The sequence below is a fragment of the Lissotriton vulgaris genome, chromosome 2_2 (assembly GCF_964263255.1).
Source record: "Lissotriton vulgaris chromosome 2_2, aLisVul1.2, whole genome shotgun sequence".
NCBI classification, from domain to species: Eukaryota; Metazoa; Chordata; class Amphibia; order Caudata; family Salamandridae; genus Lissotriton; species Lissotriton vulgaris.
In genome coordinates this window covers 296,262,730-296,283,204 of record NC_141688.1, presented here as the reverse complement: position 1 = coordinate 296,283,204, position 20,475 = coordinate 296,262,730, and the positions used below count along the sequence as shown (strand labels likewise).

Genomic DNA, 20,475 nt, shown 5'->3' with positions numbered 1-20,475 from the left:
TGCGCCCTTTCCAATCCACTGGCCCCTTCTAACAGATAGAATTTCTCCAGACATATGTAGGGGCAAAGGTTTATTGGACCTCAGCCATTGAATGCATTTATTCCTTAAGTCCCCTTCCTGTTCTCTTTTTCCCTCCTTTAGGGGGGGGACGCCTGTTAAGACCACTACGTATGGTAGTGCTTCTGGTGGTAAATTGATCGCGTGGAACCGCCCTCCCGTTGTTTCTCTGGGAGTGCCCAAAGGGTTGTTAGTTTTGGGTTGGATGATATTACCAACGTTATCTTGCCTCTGACTTACTTTAGCTACTGATGTGGTACTTTTCCCCTGATTTTTATCTTCCTGTGGCGCTATACTCTTTGTGTTAGTCGTTGGGCAGGGATTTGTTTTAGCCGGCATATCATTTTGTGGGACTGTATTATTTATTGATTTGCCAGTATTTGAGGAAATGGATGATGTACCCCTGCTTATGTTCTCTTTAGCCCCCACTCCCATTTTATTAGCATTATCTGAGGCTATGGATGATATTTGGGGTGCCTGCCTGGTTGGTCCTGCCACCTTGTTGTTTATGACGGATGTTAGCCTGTCCAGTTTGGCCATTAGGGGTTTAAGCTGAGTCCGAATGGACTCTTCTAATTCTGCCTTGAGGTCTGCCACCATATTTGCCACCCAACAGGGGATGCCAAATGTGGAGCTGGCCATCGGAGTTGTCAAGTTATGATTGGCCTTAGAGTTCTCTTTACTCTTATTTTTGTTATAAGGTTTGCTAGCACTCTTTTTCCTAGACTTTTGAGCAGGCTTCCCTGCATTGCTCAATTGTGTTGTTACTGTGGGTGACTGCTCTACATTTATAGAATCTGTTGCTCTGCGCACATTTTTCGGAATATTTGGGGTTGGTTGGGCACAGGGAAGATCAACATACGAGGAGGTTAGGGAAAGACTAGCGTCTGGGATATCTATTAAAGATATCAACTGACCCTCCTCTGTGTTGTGAACAGCTACAGTGGGTGGGAGCGAAAGTCGCCTTTCCGTGTTCTCGATGGCTGTGGCCACTACCCCAATTGTTTGTTGCAGCATTTTGTCAATCGCTGTTAAAGTTGGTAGTGGCTGCGACTGCGAGTTATCACCTTTCTGTCTGGTGTTAGATCTTAGGGTGGGCATTTTGCTTATTTTAGACAGTTTGGAGCCTCTCCTCATATTTAACTTGACTGCCTCTTTATGCTATACGTCTAGTTATGATTTTTGATATTAGGGCTGGGGAGGATAAAGTATAGACAACCGTTCCAAAGCCTCCCAAAAGGACCCGACTGTACCTTGTAAGTGTCGTATTTTTACAGTCCCGCAGATGTTAATAACGTGGCCCAGCCCAGCCTTGTCTGGCCTTGGGGCTTCGCCCGGCGCTCCAGCGACACGGGTGGGGCTCGTCGAATTTAAGCGCCTGCAGCGCGCTCTCGGGTCCCGCCTCCTCTTCCTGGTTGCAGGGCAGCTGGGAAGGGTAGTTCACTAACCCTCTCGGTCTGCTGAAAGACCGGTGCGGTACACCCACAGGGGCTCCACCTCCAGCGGCGACACAGCAACGCTCTCGTGGTCCTTGGCAATGAGGTACACAAGTTTACTCCTCTGGTCAGTCCCCCGCTCTGCCGGTGGGGCTCGTCGAATTTAAGCGCCTGCAGCGCGCTCTCGGGTCCCGCCTCCTCTTCCTGGTTGCAGGGCAGCTGGGAAGGGTAGTTCACTAACCCTCTCGGTCTGCTGAAAGACCGGCGCGGTACACCCACAGGGGCTGCGCCTCCAGCGGCGACACAGCAACGCTCTCGTGGTCCTTGGCAATCAGGTACACAAGTTTACTCCTCTGGTCAGTCACCCGCTCTGCCGGTGGGGCTCGTCGAATTTAAGCGCCTGCAGCGCGCTCTCGGGTCCCGCCTCCTCTTCCTGGTTGCAGGGCAGCTGGGAAGGGTAGTTCACTAACCCTCTCGGTCTGCTGAAAGACCGGCGCGGTACACCCACAGGGGCTCCGCCTCCAGTGGCGACACAGCAACGCTCTCGTGGTCCTTGGCAATCAGGTACACAAGTTTACTCCTCTGGTCAGTCCCCCTAGTCATGCAGCCTCCCTCGGTCTACTCCCCGGGCTCTTACTTTGCAACCGCCCCTATCGGCGGCCGCGCTTGTGACTCGCCTGACTTGCCTGACTGCAACTTGAAGGCCCCCCTCTCACAGGGGCAGAAGTTCGGCGCGCCAGGTTCTGAACCAGTTCTGTGGGTGACGTGGACTGTTTGATTTGTGGTGTAGATTTAGTTCGTAATGTCCTGTGGGTGCCGGGGTCATGTGCCGAGACGCCTTTCTGCAGCCTCTCTTGAAGGTCACCCAGGGGCTCAGGGGCTCAGAGCGGGGGCAGGTACTCAGGGCTTGGAGCTCGGAGTTTGGCTCGGGCTCTGGCACGGCTCAGTTTGTGCACTCGCCCACCAGCCGACTCTGTTTACACCGTGTGAGCCGTGTGCATCGTGCCTGTCGACCGCCCCCTGCTCTCCAACTCACCGGGATAGTCCAGGTCAGCCCGAGCAGTCCCGGCTTGTAGCTGTCGGCTGTTCTCTCCCGCTCCGCGGCTCCGCAACTTTTCCCTGCGGTGGAAGTAAAAGTCTCTGATCTCCGGGAAACAGGCCGGGAAACAGACCTGCAACAGACCTGCAACTTGCAGCTGGCGGCTTGCGGCGGCGTTTTTCTTACAGCGCTAGGCTCAATTAGAGGCGCTGTGAACTGTGCAGCAAATTGTGGATTTGCGTCAGAAGCAACCTCCTGAGAGGAATACCCTGCAAAGACAGCGAACGGCGGATATTAAATAATGCAGTGAGGAAGGCTGCTGAGAACTGGGGCAGGCACTCCTCGAAGCTGCTGTGTTTCGGCTGCCTCTCAATAATGAATTCACATTTACAGTCTACTGCTCTGGGGGGAGGCTGGAGCTGGATGTTGAGAAAATTCAGCATGGCTTCCTGCTGCTCCCAAGCATGGCAATAAGTACCACACTCCTTTACGAGATAAAGTACCCCCTGCTGTACATTATAAGGATATTACAAGTCACAGAAGAGTTCCGTGATCACATAGCTCAAAGGTCTGAGACCAAAGGCCCAGTTCCTTTTTTAGGTAGTGGAACCCATTGGGAGGAACAGCATTTTGCATGTGTGCATCTTGCTACACAACAGTTTACTTCAGTGGCACGGCAGGTGGGCCCGTTTTCGCATTCATTTCTGCATTCCTTACATGCTTTTCATGTTTTTTGCAAATGTCATCTTTTACTTCTTTTGGGAAATGTCAACACAACTTCGATAACAGCTTTTTACTATTTATTACTTTTAATACTTATTTAATATGATTGCAAAACATTTTTTATTAATTACAGGCTACCCAAATGCAGACCAGTGCTTTGCCAGTGCCTTTTTAATGTGCAGCTTTAATTATGTTCTGTGACCTGCCTTTCACCCTGACTGCTGTTTCAGCAGGCATTGCGATGTCAAAATTCAGCTGTAAATTGCGCGGTTAACCTAGTCATCACGAAAATTGCCTGTAATAAGAAATTAGAGACGTGCTTTCGCTCAGGGATTGCACATTTCCATGTATTATAAAGTAAAAATGATAATTTATTGTTTAGTTAGAGGTTTCACCAAAACTGTTACATAGAATATTGTTCTATACAGGTTTACAAAGCCGAGAGTTTAAGATTTTTAAAGCGCATACTCACCCTGAGAAAAGCACTTCAGTGTCTTCTCAGGGCTAGTAAGTGCTGAATGTAAAAAAAAAAATTTTTTAAATGCAATTACAATCCATGGGCATTACCTCATATATTGAGGTGGACCTTTTTAGATCACCGGGGGGTGTAGTTATATGTAGGGTGCACTCAAGGGGGCCAGGTTCACAAGAATTGTGGTGAGATCAGGGTCACATAATCATGAATATAAATGGACTATCAATTGGAAAAAATTGCAGGAAGAAATTGAGTGCCATGACTTATTTACTTTTTTCTTGCTTATTGTCAATTTTATGACTGGACAATATAGTTAATTTTAAATGCTAAATCTCTAATCCTGCTCACACTGCCTCCTCTGCTCGCTGCCACCTCTACTCTTCAGTAGTGAGTGGTCATTTTTGAAAACGACAGGGCATAGAACATACCTAGAATTCCAGTCAATCAATCAATAAAGGAGTTTAAAGTGCGCTACTCACCCATGAGGGTATGAAGGCGCTGATGGGAGGGGAGGAGGGGAAAAGCAGCTCTGGTCAGTTGAAGAGTTGTACTTTATGGTAGAGGTTCTTCCTGAAGATTTGCATGGTGGGGGGCGCGTCTGATGTCAATCAGAAGCTCGTACCAGGTCTTGGCCGAGATGTAGGAGAAGGATCTTCCACTAGTTCTTGCTCTGCGGATGCACAGTGCCTCAGCAAGGTCGGTGGATCAGAGGTTCCTCTAAGGTAGGTGAAAGGAGATTCTATTGTTGAGATATTGGGGTCCGGTGTTGTGGAGGCATTTATAGGTGTGGTGAGTATCTTAAAAGTTACTCTCTTCTCGAGTGGGAGTCAGTGGAGGTTTCACAGGTATTGGGTGATGTGTTTATGTTGAGGGATGCCAAGGAGTCTGGCTGCAAAGTAAGTTAAAAGTCTTCTAGAAGGGTTTGGGTAGTGTCCCACAAGAAATCTTTTTGTATAAAAAGGGGCTTCAAATAGTGCATTTTAATGTATATATTTCACATAAATTTGCTAAGCAGCAATAGGATTTGAAAGTGCATTCCAGGACGTACCCTTAGTGTGTGAGGGCCTAATCATTGCTAGGGATTTCACTCAAATTATGAATTACCTCCAGGTGGACCAAAAAGTATTTTGTGGGATTTCCTTATGAAAAGAATTAAATATAATATGTCAGTGCCAGAAGTTTGCCATGGATGCACACATAGGTGATTAAAAAGCATGAAATATGTGACTCCTAAGCAGGAAGTAGTACAAACTCCGCAGCTAGATTAGTTCTAGGTCTTCGCCAACGAACTAGGGTGTCAGATCCGCATCGAAAACCTCGCCTTTGTCATAATGTAATGTATAGTGATAAGAAAGATAACTACAAGAGAATATGCTTTCCAGACACCTCTGTCAAAAATGTGATGTCTTCCTCACAATTTCTGCTTGCCATCCCCAATTTTCAGAAGCCCAGAAACTGGGGACAGAGGCTTTCAGTACTCACATGGAAAGCATGGAACAAAATCCCGCTACACTTCTGCTCTCAACCTGACTTGAGGCTCTTTACAAAAGAGCTCAAAACATATTTGTTAAATCTCAAAAGGTACTTTCCTCTGCAGTCTCTAAGAGCCTCATCTCCAAAGATTTTGGTGTAGGGCAGAGCTGCAAACCTTCCTGCTGAGCAGCCCAACGGCAAAAGAAAAGGGAAGGTGTGCATCGTATCTATCAGATATAGCACACTCTTGTCCTTCTTCCCTGTGCTGGCGCTCGATTGGCTGCCTTGCGCCAACACAGTCACCCTTGAATCAAGGTGCAAGGGTGACTGCGTTCTAAGGATGATTGTTTTTGTGCAGGAAGGGGAGTTTTGTGCCAAAAAAACAAACAACAGAGGCTTTTTCCTCTTTTTATGTGTGCTGCTGAATGCAGAACACTTAGAAAGAGGGAGAAACAAAGTAATTTCTCTCCGTTACGTTTCCTCTGGGGAGGTGTAGTTTTTTGACGCATTCCCAAGTTTACAGCTTGTTGTAAATCTAGCGATGTGTCAAATGGCACGGGTGTTACATGGGAACACCCACTGTAACTACCATGGCACTCCTCCCCATCGCAGTGTGACAACACAGCAACTTGCGCTGCCTTGCCTCACTCGATATCTACAAGGCCATGTAAAGCACGCAGGGTGGCTTTACATGGCCTTGTAGATATAGCTATGCCCTGTCCACCACCGGAACGTCACCAGAAGTGACGCTCCGGCGACGCACAGGCTTGTAAATTCCTTCCTTCCTTCCTTCCTTCCTTCCTTCCTTCCTTCCTTCCTTCCTTCCTTCCTTCCTTCCTTCCTTCCTTCCTTCCTTCCTTCCTTCCTTCCTTCCTTCCTTCCTTCCTTCCTTCCTTCCTTCCTTCCTTCCTTCCTTCCTTCCTTCCTTCCTTCCTTCCTTCCTTCCTTCCTTCCTTCCTATCTACAGGATAATCCTAGCAAAATGTAACAACTCCTACTCTCAGAATAGGTCTTAGAAATGTTCGATACATATGTCAAAGTTTGTTTTGATTGACAGGACTTTCTGAATACATCTCTGTATTCCCAGTACCCAGCCAAACAAATCATTAATAAGCAATAGGTTTTGGAAAGAAATAAGAGTTCTTTGTAGCAAGGTTCTGGACGCATCGATGTATCTCAATTGCTTAGCACAGATACCATGGGCCAATACCATAACCCAACAAGACAAAAGCAAGAAAGGAAGTCTTTTATTGTGCATCGCAGGGGCCAAATAACTGAAACACTGCTCCTAGAGGACACCAGCTTTGCTACAGTGACCAGAAAACATCAATGGCACAAGATATGTATCGCGAAAGGTTTACATTTGCGGTCTCTATGGAACAGTGTTGTCCCTTTGCTCTGGAGAAAGCAAAGGGGGGAAAGAGAGATTAACAGAGAGAGTGTAAGAGAGAAAAACAGAACAAAATTAGAGGAAGAGAGAAGAGGAAGCAGGAAAGAGATAAAGAAATAAAATAATGACAGAAATACAGAAAAAGGCAAGAGAAAGAAAGAAGTAGCAACCAATAGGAAAAGAGAGAACAAATAAAGGTGAGAAAGAAAGGTGAAAGCCAGAAAGTGGAGGAAAATATAAAAAATTAAAGATCAAAGGAGAGAAGTATTGAGAGAAAGAAAGGCGAATACATTTTTTTTATCAAAAAAGTAGAGAAAAAGAGGAGAAATAAAGAGGATGAAGGAGGAGAAGGAATCAAAATGTAAGAAAAAACATAGAAGGGGAAAATGGAGGAAAAGGCAAAAGTAAGGTTTCTTCTGACACACTACTTTAAAGAGTAATGTACAGAAGTAGCTTGGATGATTTAATAATCAATCAATCAATCAATCATAGCATTTGTAAAGTGCACTACATACCCGTTAGGGTCTCAAGGCGCTAGGGGGAGTGCTGCTACTGTTCGAAGAGCCAGATCTTGAGGAGACTCCTGAAAGTTAGAAGGTCTTCGGTCTGCCGTAGGTGGATGGGGAGGGTGTTCCACGTCTTGGCGGCGTGGTGGGAGAATGATCTGCCACTGGCGGTCACTCTTCGGATGAGGGGGGCGGTGGCGAGGGCGTGGTCTGCAGAGCGGAGCTGGCGGGCAGGGGTGTAGAGGCTGAGTCGTATGTTGAGGAACGCTGGTCCGGTGTCGTGGAGTGCCTTGGGTGCGTGGGTGAGGAGCTTGAAGGTTATCCACTTGTTGATGGGGAGCCAGTGCCGGTCTTTCAGGTGGGGTGTGATGTGGCTGCGGCGGGGGATGTCGAGGATCAGGCGTGAGGAGGCATTCTGGATGCGTTGGTGTCGTTTCAGGAGTTTGGCCGGGGTCCTGTGTAGAGTGTATTGCAGTAGTCCAGTCTGCTGCTGACGAGGGCCTGGGTGACCGTCCTTCTAGTTTTGGTGGGGATCCACTTGAAGATCCTGCGAAGCATGCGGAGGGTGTTGAAGCAGGAGGTGATGGCGTTGAGCTGCTTTGTCATGGAGAGTGTGGAGTCGAAGATGACCCCTAGGTTTCGTGCATGGTTAGTGGGTGTAGGGGGTTCTCCTAGTGCCGTCGGCCACCAGGAGTCGTCCCAGGCCGAGGGGGTGGAGCCGAGGATGAGGACCTCCGTCTTGTCATAGTTCAGCTTCAGTCGGCTCTTCCTTATCCAGTCGGCGATGGCCTTCATTCCTTCGTGGAGTTTGGTTTTGGCGGTGTGGGGGTCCTTGGTGAGCGAGAGGATCAGCTGGGTGTCGTCGGCATAGGAGATGATGTTTAGGTCGTGCTGATGGGGCGACGTGGATGAGTGGTGCCATGTAGACGTTGAACAACGTTGGGCTGAGAGATGAGCCTTAGGGTACGCCGCAGATGATCTTGGTGGCTTCGGAGCGGAAGGGGGGGGAGGCGGATGCTCTGGGTTCTCCCGGAGAGGAAGGAAGTGGTCCAGTCCAGAGCCTTCTCTTGGATTCCGGCGTCGTGGAGGCGTGCTCTTAGTGTGTGGTGGCAGACTGTGTCGAAAGCGGCTGACAGGTGCAGGAGGATGAGGGCCGTGGTTTCTCCGTTGTCGAGCATGTTCCTAATGTCGTCGGTGGCAGCGATTAGGGCAGTTTCGGTGCTGTGGTTGCTGTGGAACCATGACTGGGATGGGTCCAGGATGTTGTTTTCTTCGAGGAAGCTGGTCAGTTGTTTATTGACGGTCTTTTTGATGACCTTCGCCGGGAACGGGAGCAGGGAGATGGGTCGGAAGTTCTTGAGGTCCTTGGGGTCCGTCTTGGGTTTCTTTAGTAAGGCGTTGATCTCTATGTGCTTCCAGCTCTCCGGGAAGGTCGCTGTCTCAAAGAAGATGTTGATGGTTTTCTGGAGGTGGGGTGCGATGGTGCTGCTGGCTTTGTTGTAGATGTGGTGTGGGCGGGGGTCTTCCGTGGAACCGGAGTGGACTCTGTTCATGATCTTGATGGTGTCGTTGATGTTGGTCCAGGTGCGGAGGCGGTTGGTGCGGGTGGTGGTCGTGGGAGCGGGGGTGTGGGCTGTTGCCAGGGTGGTGACGGTATCGAAGGTGTTGTGGGTGTCTGTGATCTTGCGAAGGAAGAAGGTGGCCAGCGAGTCGCACAGGTCTTGTGACACCGGGATGTCGTTGGTGTTGGAGCACGGGGTGGAGAGTTCCTTCACGATGCTGAAGAGCTCTTTGCTGTTGTGTGCATTGTTGTCTAGGTGGTCTTTAAAGGCGGTCCTTTTGGCAGATCTGATGAGTTGGTGGTGTCGTCGGGTGGCGTTCCTGGGGGTCTTCGGTGGACCAGCTGGCTCTCTTGCTGGTGTGGGTATTCTGGGGTTTCTTGAACGGGGCGAGGGTGTTGGCACAGTCGTTGATCCATTGTCTGAGGCTGCGTGCTGCCGCATCTGGGTCGGTTGGGTCTGTGGGTGAGTTCTGTGCGAGGGCGGCTGTTAGCTGGTACTCTGTGATCTTGCCCCAGCTGCGGCGAGGCATCTGCTGGGTGCGGTGTTGTGTGGTGGGTTTCCGGAAGGTGAAGTGGATGCAGCGTTGGTCGGTCCAGTGGAGTTCGGTGGTGCGGTCGAAGAAGACAAGGGTGCTTGCTGAGAAGTAGGGGTCAAGCGTGTGGCCTGCGGAGTGTGTGGGTGCTGTGACGAGTTATCTGAGTCTGAGGTTGCCAAGGTTGTCAATCAGGGTGGAGGAGTTGGCGTCATTGTTGTTCCCGAGGTGGAAGTTCAGGTCCCCGTGGAGGATGTAGTCCATGGTGGTGAGGGCGTGTGTGCTAACGAGGTCGGTGACGGAGTAGCAGAACTGCGGTTGGGGTCCTGGGGTGTCTGTAGATGAGGGTGCCACTGAAGGTGGTGTTGGGGTCGGTGTGGATCTGGAAGTGCAGGTGTTTGGCGGTGCTGAGTGTGTCGTCTGCGAGTGTTCGTGTGGAAGATGGCAATTCCTCCTCCTATTCCGTTGGTGCGGTCCTTGCTGGTGATCTTGTAGCCTTCCGGGATGGCTATGGCGATGTCAGGTGTCGAGGAGGGTGTCTGCCAGGTCTCAGTCAGGAAGGCGAAGTCTGGGGCATTGGTGTCGAATAGGTCCCAGAGTTTGACGACGTGTTTGTGGGCAGAGCGGGTGTTGAGCAGTATACATCTGAGGAAGTTGGATTCCATGTTGGATGGGTTGGCGGGCCGGATGCTGGTGAAGCTGCAGTTCCGGCAGGAGAAGGGTCCTTAGGTACGTTTCGGGGCGGCCAGGCAGTAGGAGCGAGATCGTTCGGCGTGGAGAGTGCTGGAGTCATAGCAGAGGAGGGTGTCGTGGTGAGTGCGGGGTCCAGAGTTCCTGGTGCTGGGAGCGGTCCAGGCGCGGACGGGCGCAGACAGGTTTGCCTGAGGCGCGCCGTTGGCGCGCCTGCGGCACGGCCGCGCATGGTCCGGCATATATGGGGAGGTGAGATGGAGGACCAGCTGGGAGGCGGGAGGCAGGAGCAGCGAATGGGCAGTGGTCAGTCAGGGGGGGCGGGGCTGTAGGGGAAACAGCGACCGGGGAGACAAGTGGCACAGAAGGCAAAAAAATGGGGCACAAGGAGGGGGAAAACAGTGGCACAGAAGACAAAAAACGGGACACAAAGAGGGGGAAAACAGTGGCACAGAAGGCAAAAAAACGGGGCACAAGGAGGGGGAAAACAGTGGTACAGAAGGCAAAAAACGGGGCACAAGGAGGGGGAAAACAGTGGTACAGAAGGCAAAAAATGGGGCACAAGGAAGGGGAGAGCAGTGGCACAGAAGGCAGAACATGGGGCAGAAAGAGGAGGAAAACAGTGACACCAAAGGCAAAAAACGGGGCATAAGGAGGGGGGAAAAAGTGGCACAGAAGGCAAAACACGGGGCACAAAGAGGGGGACAACAGTGGCACAGAAGACAAAAAACGGGGCACAAAGAGGGGGAAAACAGTGGCACAGAAGGCAAAAAATGCACAAGGAGTGGGAAAACAGTGGCACAACAGTGGCACAGAAGGCAAAAAAACGGGGCACCAAGACGGAAGAAGCACACTTACGAGCGAGACCTCAGCAGCGGCAGGGGCACACAGGCAGAGCTGTGCAGAGGGGGAGCGACCTACCAGGAGGGTCAGGGGTCTCTCAGTGTCATCAGTGATGCCATCAATAATGTAATTTGAGATGTCATCAGTGATGTCTTAGAACATGTCATGAGTGATGAAATATGTGAGGTCATAAGTAGTGCATGGCAGGAGCACAAGTTATAGTTAGTGCTGCTAAATATAACTGATGAATTTCTGTGTTTTTTTAGGTTAAAAATTATGTTGGTACTGACATTCACCTAACTATAAATTGACTTTAAGCTTTGTCTTTTTGAGTGAATTTTTAAAGTTTTTTAAAAAATGTAAATCAAAATATAATAACAATTCCGAACGATAACGTCACTTTAACCTCTGTTTTTTTCTGTAAATTTCTAGGTTTTATTTTTAACGTAAAGTGGCTTTTTGTTACTATACTAAAAGCCAAAACCCTTCCACGCATGGCCAAAGGCTGTGTGTGGTGGGAGGATGGCCATGTGGCCGACGCTCCCTGCAGGTAGCCCACGCCTCGCAGGCTGGAATAGCGAACGGTGGCATTTAAAAAATGTTTTCACAGGGAGGGGGACTGCATGGCCCGCCCCCCAAGCCTTATTACACCCCAGGAACTCCATTTCCGGAGCCAAATTTGAAGGGGAGGTGGGGTGTGCAGCCCCACTCCCAGAGCCATATTAGGCACTGGGGACCCCTTCCTACAGAGCTGAATTCGAAGGGGAGGGGGCATGCAGCCCCCCTCCCAGCCTTATTAGGCCTTGGGGACCTCATTCCTCAGGGCCAAATTCTATAATCAAGGGTATCCACCACCAACAAGAATGCGCTTGCACTGGTCAAGTTCAGTATTTTAAGGTTTATTTCACAAGGCTATTGCCACTGACAGCACTCCCCACAGCAATAGCCTTGTGAAATAAACCTTAAAATATTGAACAGGGTGAGTGCAAGAGCATTCTTGGTGGTGGTGGTGGATTGTTCTCGGGGAAAGTCCGTCCCCGCAGCATGCACCAGCTGTGCAAAGCGTGCCCTCCTGCTCGGACGACTTTGGTGAGGAAATATATATATGTTTGTGTGTGCTTATGTTACTAAATAAGAATGCTATCCTGATTGTGTGAGGGTTGATACGGCTGCTGCCTCTTCCTATTTCCTCATCAAAGTCCGTACTCAAAACCTCCACAAGGGTTCGAGAGGGTCAAGAGAGCCATAATAGAAGTCATGACTGGAAGGTCAATATGGCCGCCATCTCTCCAGACTGCATTAGAGTTCATGGCTTGCTGGAAATAAGCGTTCATCGTTGGAAGCCTGCCACGTAGCGCTGTCTCCGCACTCAAGCAGCCTCAATCCAAGCAGCCCTGGATTTACATGATGACAGCCAGCCTTTCCTTTCCTCAAAGGATATTGGAGTATCGTTCCCATAAGCTCAACCCACAATAAGTGGCAAACATTATCTCCAGCCCCACTTCCTGATGGGCTGAACCACCCACAATATTGTCCCATTCAGAAGAAACTCGTCCTCCGACATTAATGTGGGCGGCGTGAAGAATTTATATCCCCACCCTGATCTGGAGCAACACCCTCAGTCAAGAATTACTGGTGAGGAACTGATGCCTGGCTTCAGGAACTTGCATTTCCGGGGTTGGAGAATTGGGTTTCACTCTTTCTTTGAGTGCCAAGGACTTATGGAAATATTGTTACTGATGTTTGTGACTCTTGTTAGTTTGGTTAGGACCTCTTGAATGATATTCCAGAATACCTCTGCAGCACGACATCCTATTTCTGGTTTCAAAACATGCCAACCCAGCCAATTGCAGACTCAACTTACACTTAGTCCTGCTTGCCCTTTGTCTTTCTAGTCAGGCTGACACCAAATTCGATGGAGGCAATGACTTAATGACTTGATGTCTTAGGTTGGAAGGAAAACTTTCCACCTGGTCTCTGTATTCAACCCATGGTCCAATTCGGTCGGTCTTAATATTCGACTTTTAACCTGTCTAGTATGACCAGATAACTGCAGTTGTCACTTTGTGCTGTTTTGGCAGTATTTGTAGTTCAAACTTGAAAAAAAATTCCAGTTCTACTATTTTGATTTTTGTTTTACTGGTCTCATTTTATTTATTTGAGTTTTACTCTATTTTTCTAAATTGATTTGGGATCTTTCTTCTGTTGTGTTTTGAGTTTTATACTGTTTGAGTTCTGCATAGATACTATCAATATTGCTTCTAGGTTAAGCCTGACTGCTTTATGCCAGAAGAGAGTTAAACACAGGATTATTTAGTCTATTCTGTGGTTCACCCTGGCAAAGATTGTGATTATCCTTTTTTTTCAAATCTTTTTTTATTACAGTTGCTCATTACATACCAACAAGGTAAACTGCAGGTAGCAGTTGCAGAGATAATCACATAGTATTATCGGCATTAGATCAATTTTCGATGTTGCAGTACAATCAGACGTTTCATTTGTAATCGATGATTTAAGTGGCAAGCAGCAGATGTACATATCATTTACATTTCAATACATCAATTATAAGAACCAACACCTTTCATGAGGTTATCCTCACCCAAGGATGGGTTTAGTGCCCGATAGGGTTGCCATGGGTTCCAGATTTTTCCCCATTTGATGATGCCTCCCCTACTGCGATATACTCCTACCTCCGTCCCTCTGCCACCAGTCTAAGTCTTTCTTCCAGTCGGCCACCGATGGTGGGGTCGCGATCCCCATCCCCGCCCAATGTTTCTTTTGGTTTCTCCCTCTGGTACTGCCAAGCATACTCGAGCATGTCTGGTCCAGTCTTCCTCCCCTTGCATCATAAGCGGGACCTCAACCAAGAGTTCTTGTGATATGATAGCGGTTACTTCCTTCCAATATCTGAGACTAAGTAGACATTCCCAGACGATATGAAAAAAGTAGCCCTCTTGCCCACATTCCCTCATGCACATTGGCCTCCTGGTCTTCCTATTTTGTGCAATAAACTGCTAGAATAATATGTTCTATGGAGAATCTTCTACTGTATTAGTCTAAATTGTGGCCGGATCGCTGTTTCTCGGGGTCCCTGAAGGGCTTCAAATTCTTGTTTTAGGGATTCAAAGGAAATGAAGGCTCCATTTCCCCACACATCGCCTAAATGTTCAATGCCTATTTTTGCCCATTTTGAGAAACCAGTCAAGTTCGAGACTTTTGTCAACCTGTCGTATGTCAGAGAGGAGTCATGGCTGTGAATGTGTCTTGGCTTCTTACGTAGGCCTCGGCTTTCATCCAGCACTTGACCACAGTGGCTGTATTAATAGGAAGGGTGTTTTTCTTCTTACGATTATATAGTATGGCTTTGTAGATATTACCCGGCATTGCCGTTCTATCGACCCTATAGGCAGGTTCATCCCAGTCAGAGTACACCCACCATTGATGACCAGCATCTGTGAGGATCAATAGTACAATATTATGTTTGGAACTGCTAGGCCCCCCGTCATAGATTCCTCTCTGAAGTTTCTTTAAGGTGATCTGCGGGGCACCCCTGATCCATAACAATTTACGGAGCTTTTGATCTATTTGGTTACAGAAGATCGGGTGGACAGGGTAGGGTGTGTTTTGCAACACATACCGGAATCTTGGGAGGGACATCACCTTATACAGGGCAGCCCTTCCCATTAAAGTCAGAGGAGAGCTAGCCAAGATTGTGAATATTCTTGAAGTAGGTTCTCTCCCCCTTCGACAAACTATCCACGTTTTTGATTAATCCTATTAATAAATGTAGTTTGCCAGCATATTAACTGCAGTGATCCGGAACTACACTACTTTCACAAACATAGTACTAACATCAACGTTCTCTTGAACTCTGGTGTGTCCAACAGTACAAAAGAAATGGCTGTGTCTCACAAATTGCAGCCGACCACCTCAACAGCAAGAATAAAATCCCACATATCACGTAATAGAACCAAAAGGCGCTGTCCACTATACTGCCCTTCAAGTGAACCTGGGAAATCAAACCCATCAACAAAATTGGGCCCACAACATAACCAGTAGTTTTCAAATTGTAAATCTTGAGCTAGGTTCATTGGTGGCATTGGATTTTAATATGCCTTGCGTGGTTTCAAAAAGAGGGCATGGAAGGTGCCACAAGACTATGTCCTGGCAAAAATGGACACAAAGCTGCCAAAAGTGGGCAAAAACAAAACAACCAAACAAATCCTTTTCTACAGTGGGAAAAAGAGCATCAGTATCTTTACTTGTGAACATACACACATAGCAGAAAAGTAAACCACAAACGCAAAATAACAGCCACAGTGGGAACCTTCTTTGTCAACCCCACAATTAAACCCCAAACCTTACAGCTTGCTGCCTCATTATGTGACAAATAACAACCCCGGGCAAATTAGACATCCATGTAGTTTGGTCACTACCCAATTCAGAGATGGAGAGTCTTAACTTAAATCTGTTCTTCTATTGCAGGATGGAGCGGAGACCAACAGTGACACCAGCCCTGGTGGAGAGGTTCTACTGTCCATCAGCTACCTGCCGGCAGCGAGTCGTCTCATTGTGGTCCTCATCAAAGCGAGGGATCTTCCTTCCAGTAGGCTCGATGATCTCCTTAGCAAAGGCAAGTTTGGACTTTTGTCCCTGGGTGGCCCTCTTGATTTGAGATATGGTGGGCTCTGAAACTCCTCACTTCCACAAGACATATGAAAAGGAACAAATTGACCACTTTTATTATAGTGCATGTGAAACACTGCAGGAAATACACATACTAGGCCATAAGACGGGGGAAGGTGAGGGAGCCCATAAGATCTACTCCAGGGATATCCAACCTTGATCCGGTTGGACCTGATTGATGACCTACTTGTGGGATACACAGTATGTACATGTAGACTGACTGCATGTACATTTATCTCATGGACCTAAAAATCTGACATTGACCGGGCACTTTACACCAATGCTGAGCTCTCCTGATCCAAGTTTAATCCACCATTGTATCTTCATGTAGATGTATCAGTTGCATCCACATTGGTCATTGTTTGCTGAGGGTTGGATTACTTTGGAGAAACAGTGGAATCCATGGTATAGAAGTATCGATGCGGACATTCCTGGGAATGGAATGGGCTTGTGTTCCTGTCGAACTACTGTTCAATAGGAAAGAAAAGGCTATTGGGGTACTGCCTTTCTTAAATTTTCATGTGCTGGAATGTGAACAGCGCTGGGCTATATGCAGGTCCTAGAGTTGCACTCACCCACTCTTCCCAACTGGGTGAAGGCAGATGGAGTAGTGTACAGTGCCTTGACTGACAGTTGTTTCTCCCTGTCTCCTGATGTAGACATGTCTGTGAAGGTGACCTTGCGGCACTTGGCTCTGAAGGTGAAGAAGAAGCAGACGAAGCGCGTCAAGCAGAGGATCAGTCCGGTATGGAACGAGATGATCATGTTCGAGGTACCGCAGGAGCTCCTGGGTTCCTCCAGCGTGGAGCTGGAGATGCTGTGCCAGCACACTCCGGGTGGGCCCTACCATGTGCTGGGCCGCTGTCACCTAGGACTGCAGTCCGTGGGCACAGAAAGGAACCACTGGCAGGAAATGCTGAACAACCCCAGGAGACAAATCGCCATGTGGCATCAGCTTCACCAGTAGCTACAGTAAGGGCAGATGGAGCCCTACCCAAGCGAGCTCTAGGATCACCTCGAAGCCAACATAGAGACTGCCCCATAACGAGAATAACAAATTAAACGTACCTGCTCACTCATTAGTAACATGGGGTAACAACAGTGCTCATGGACACAGCTGTAAGTAAGTGCTCATGGCAAAACAAGCTAAACGCAGTATTATACAATGGCGTGAGTGGGAAATGCACTTCTCAAAGACCACCTGGGCACCCCCATCCCGTAGGATCTCCTTACCACCATATGAGGGCTCCTTGGGTTCAAGGGTTATTGTGAAATACTAACTCATGGTTGCTGCAGTAGGCCCATGACATGCATCCAAAATCATTTTTGACTGGGTAAAGTGCACATACACCTCCCTGAGCTGGGACGGCCCGAGTGGCGTCTGCATCATACGTTCATAAAAGCCTCTTTCCCAACGGTATTCAAGGTTAAAGGAGAATTGCTGGGTTAATAATAGCACTTACCCTACTATATATGTATTTGCAAACTGAGCGATTAACCCTGCCTAGGACTAAGTTAGTAAAATGTATTAACTAAAGGATCCTATGGGGCAGGGAGTGGGTGCGTAGTAAAGGAGCGTAGAACATTTGTGCCACTTATGGTACGGCTGAGTATCTATATGCACTTAAGAGTTACAAGTATCTGATATGACATAAGTGTGGGGAGAAGTTGGATCTATTAGCATGAATGGCCATGGAAAGTGTACATTACTAGTCTCTTTAACTTAACCTTCACTACCTTACTCATGACCACCAGGAGCCTCCCAGGAGGCAACAAGGAGCAGAGGTTTGAAAGGCAACCCTTGGCAGGGTTCTTATAAGAGCACTGCCTTGTGTCTAATGAAGGGTACTCAGGCCTTGCAGGTAATAATGGTGCCTAATCCCAAACTAATGAGGGATGTAAAAGACCAGGGGGACAACGCATCTTCTTCAAATCATGTCCTGCTCCAGCACATTTCTATAGCACTTTAGACTGATATGTAGTCGCTCTCAGAGCACAGAAGGATGACACGCACCGTGCATCAGTAACGCAGAAGCAATAATACTGGGACACAAACTATCACACGAGAAAGGAATGGAAACCAGTGAGTCTCTGCACACTAGGAGCTCTAAAAGTAAAGGAATAATTGGACGAATCGTCCTCTAGCTAGAAGACTAGATCTGATTAAGACCCAGCATAGACGCGAATAGGCCTTGCTCGAAGCCCATCCCTTTAGCTATTCAACTAGATCCAAGTAAGGCCAAACATGGAAGAGAAAGGACCTAGCTGGAGGCATCCCCTCTTCCTTAGAACCAGGTTGTGTACGGTAATCTCAGAAGCCCCCTCCGCTTGTGCCCGCCAGAGGGCTCAGAGGCAGAGGAGCAGTACTCAACGGTAAAGTACACAAACACCTAGTGTTAAAGATTTGCACTCACACTCAAGGCGAAAACCGCTGAATAGGAGAGAGATCACGACTGACGGATATACCCTCAACGCAGCCAAATAAACAAATGACTATCTCATGCCAGTATCTAGAGCTTCCACCGTGAGCTGACAGGCAAGGACGCACTCACACAATCAGTGGCAACTGAGCACAAGCGGACAGCCGCAGACTCCTAGGCTAACTGAGCTCAGTGTTGTCTAAGGCAGTGGCCAAGAAGCAATACCCATGCAGTTGCGATCTGAGTGCGCAGTCACAGCCTGAAAGCGCAGTTGCGTTCCGAGAGCGCAGTAGCGGTCCAGGGAAGGCCGCAAGTGGCAGAGCTATAGTGTCAATGGAGTTTGACAGGACATAGACGACAAAACGCGGAGTTGGCCAATGACTGTACTGGAGTACAACATCTCCTTAGACATTGCATCAGTATTAGCCGGAGTTTTTTTTTTGTTTAAAGCACATAATTCAATTCCTAATTTGGGATCACAAATATACTAGGGGCTGACAAAGTTGTAATGTTTCAGGTCATGGCATTGCAGGTATCAAGTCAGGTGGGGTTAGGGAAGCATATGTTTCGAAGTGACGGTTAACAATGTTATACAAACTACGACTACGATTGGCCATCTTTGTAACAGAAATTCTAATGTCTTGACTATAAAAGTAGTAATAAAATACTCTGAAATAAAAAAATAAAAAAAACAGGCAAGGTATTGGTATGAAGGATTCCAGTGCAAGACTACTTTAGAAATGACTTAGCTAGAGCGATATATCAGGCGAGGTGGCTTGCTACTTTTCCCTTCACATCAGTAGAAGACTTCAAAAGGCAAGCCCTGTGTTAAAGCACATACAGCCCCATCAGGTCACAAATGGTGGATACAAGCACAACCCAAACACTGGTCTCTGGCCACATTTCTCAGGTCTTTGCCGCTCTGCAAGTGTCCACAATGGTGGCGTAAGCCAATGATCGAGCCGTACAGGCGTAAGGGATATACGTGCGTGTTGGCGGAGAGTCCGCCAATGAAGAATTTAACACTATCACCAATAATTGGAGGGTTTCCTGTAACAGTCCACCTCTAAATCAGGCATTGAGCAATTTATGAGAAACAGAACATCACAAATGAACATAATACCAAGTCATTCATTACATATTACCAAGTACTGGCAGGCACAAATGCAGGGAGAGAAGACCAGTGTCACATGGCTGGGATCCTCAGTCTATCATTGCAGAGTTCTCATCACTCCTGGGCCCAGACGTCCAGCGACCACTTCCTTCTCTCTAGATACCAAGCGAGGGCCCTCGGTGACCCATGGACCACCAGTCTTGTCTCTCCATGTCGTCTCTGTCTCATTCCTCTGTTGGTAACAGATGCTGGGCTGCAGCATCATTGGTCCTTAAGACAGTACAGCTAGAGCACCTCCTAGCAAATCTAAAGAAGATTTACAGCGCTGCAGTAAAGTGACCTAATGCTATAGAAAATTGACAAAGACCAGTCATGAAAATCACAATTATTGTCAAAGTTCTACTTGGCGCAGGCAGGAAGAGACAGTCATTGGTGTTTTCTTTTGGGGTTAAATAACTCATATTGCAGATCACGCGAGTCAAGCCAGTGCACCTTGCATTAAAATCCAGACGTTCTCTCATGCGTCTGGGTCTACGGCTCATGCGATATATACCCCGGGGAGAAGGATCCAGATCTGGGCTACTGGGCTGGGAGAGCTAGACGGACTGCATCTCAAGAAGAATTGCTGGATCCAACGGAAGGCTGTGGCCTTCAGCCTCAAGGGAGGATCGAAAAATGCAGATTGTTGTCCAATGTCCTCATGACAGATGATAGGCTGGTACAGCAGCTGCTGCTGGGTCCCCAATACCCATCTTATAGGTGTTGTGATACACTGTTTGCATCATTGCATGAACTTGGAAGTAATGATCAATGTTTTATTAACCAAACTCTGAACTGCTATCTCTGCCAGAGGATTTCATAACAACTAACTTCTGAGTTGGGGTGGTCAATGCAGACATATTTATCCTCACCATTCGAGGCCTCATCTCCTCTAGGGATCCTGTCGATATTTCCAGCTGACATTGACCTTGTTTGTATTGTGACAATCGAACACTCATTAGCACAAAGAAGCGCAGTATTAATGTGACGTGTTAGCATATCTAGGTCTGTGTTGATGAGAAAATCCTTCAGAACAATAAATAAAATCCAACTGTACCTGGTTATGCTTTGTTCATGTCTATATGGTGTTACTTCTATTCCTCATCCCTATTTTTTGGTTTCGACCTACATCATTGCTTCAGCAATGCTTGTTTGTGTCGAGATTATAGCGAGGCTTTCAAAAGTCTACCCAAAATGCTGCGGGTTCGGTACAGTTCATGTGAGCCAGGCACGTGCACAAAACACCACAAGCCTGGGCATCAGACTTCGAAAGGGATCCGCTCCCCTGCCCCGGCATCAGACTTCAAAGGTATGTGCTCCCCCATCCCCGCCACAGCAATGCCGAGAGCTTCATCACACTCTCCTTACGAGTCTTCCTTCTCCCACAAGTGACCCTACTTGCACCCTCTCGGATCCATCTCCATTCTTTTCTGCTTTTCCCTGTTTCCGCCACACACTCAACTCCTTTGTATCTCCTTTCTGGCCTCTTT

At 47.9% G+C, this 20,475-nt stretch overlaps 1 protein-coding gene across 1 annotated transcript in view; it reads left to right on the top strand.

Annotated features, from left to right (window-relative positions):
• Positions 1–20,048, top strand: part of SYT13 (synaptotagmin 13) — a 165,577-nt gene extending 145,529 nt beyond the window's left edge. Inside the window, exons 5-6 of the mRNA XM_086959618.1 lie at positions 15,212–15,359; positions 16,072–20,048. Of these exons, the coding sequence (XP_086815744.1) occupies positions 15,212–15,359; positions 16,072–16,379 (456 nt within the window). The 3' untranslated portion in view covers positions 16,380–20,048. The remainder of the gene's footprint in view (positions 1–15,211; positions 15,360–16,071) is intronic.
• The last annotated feature ends 427 nt before the right edge of the window (positions 20,049–20,475 follow it).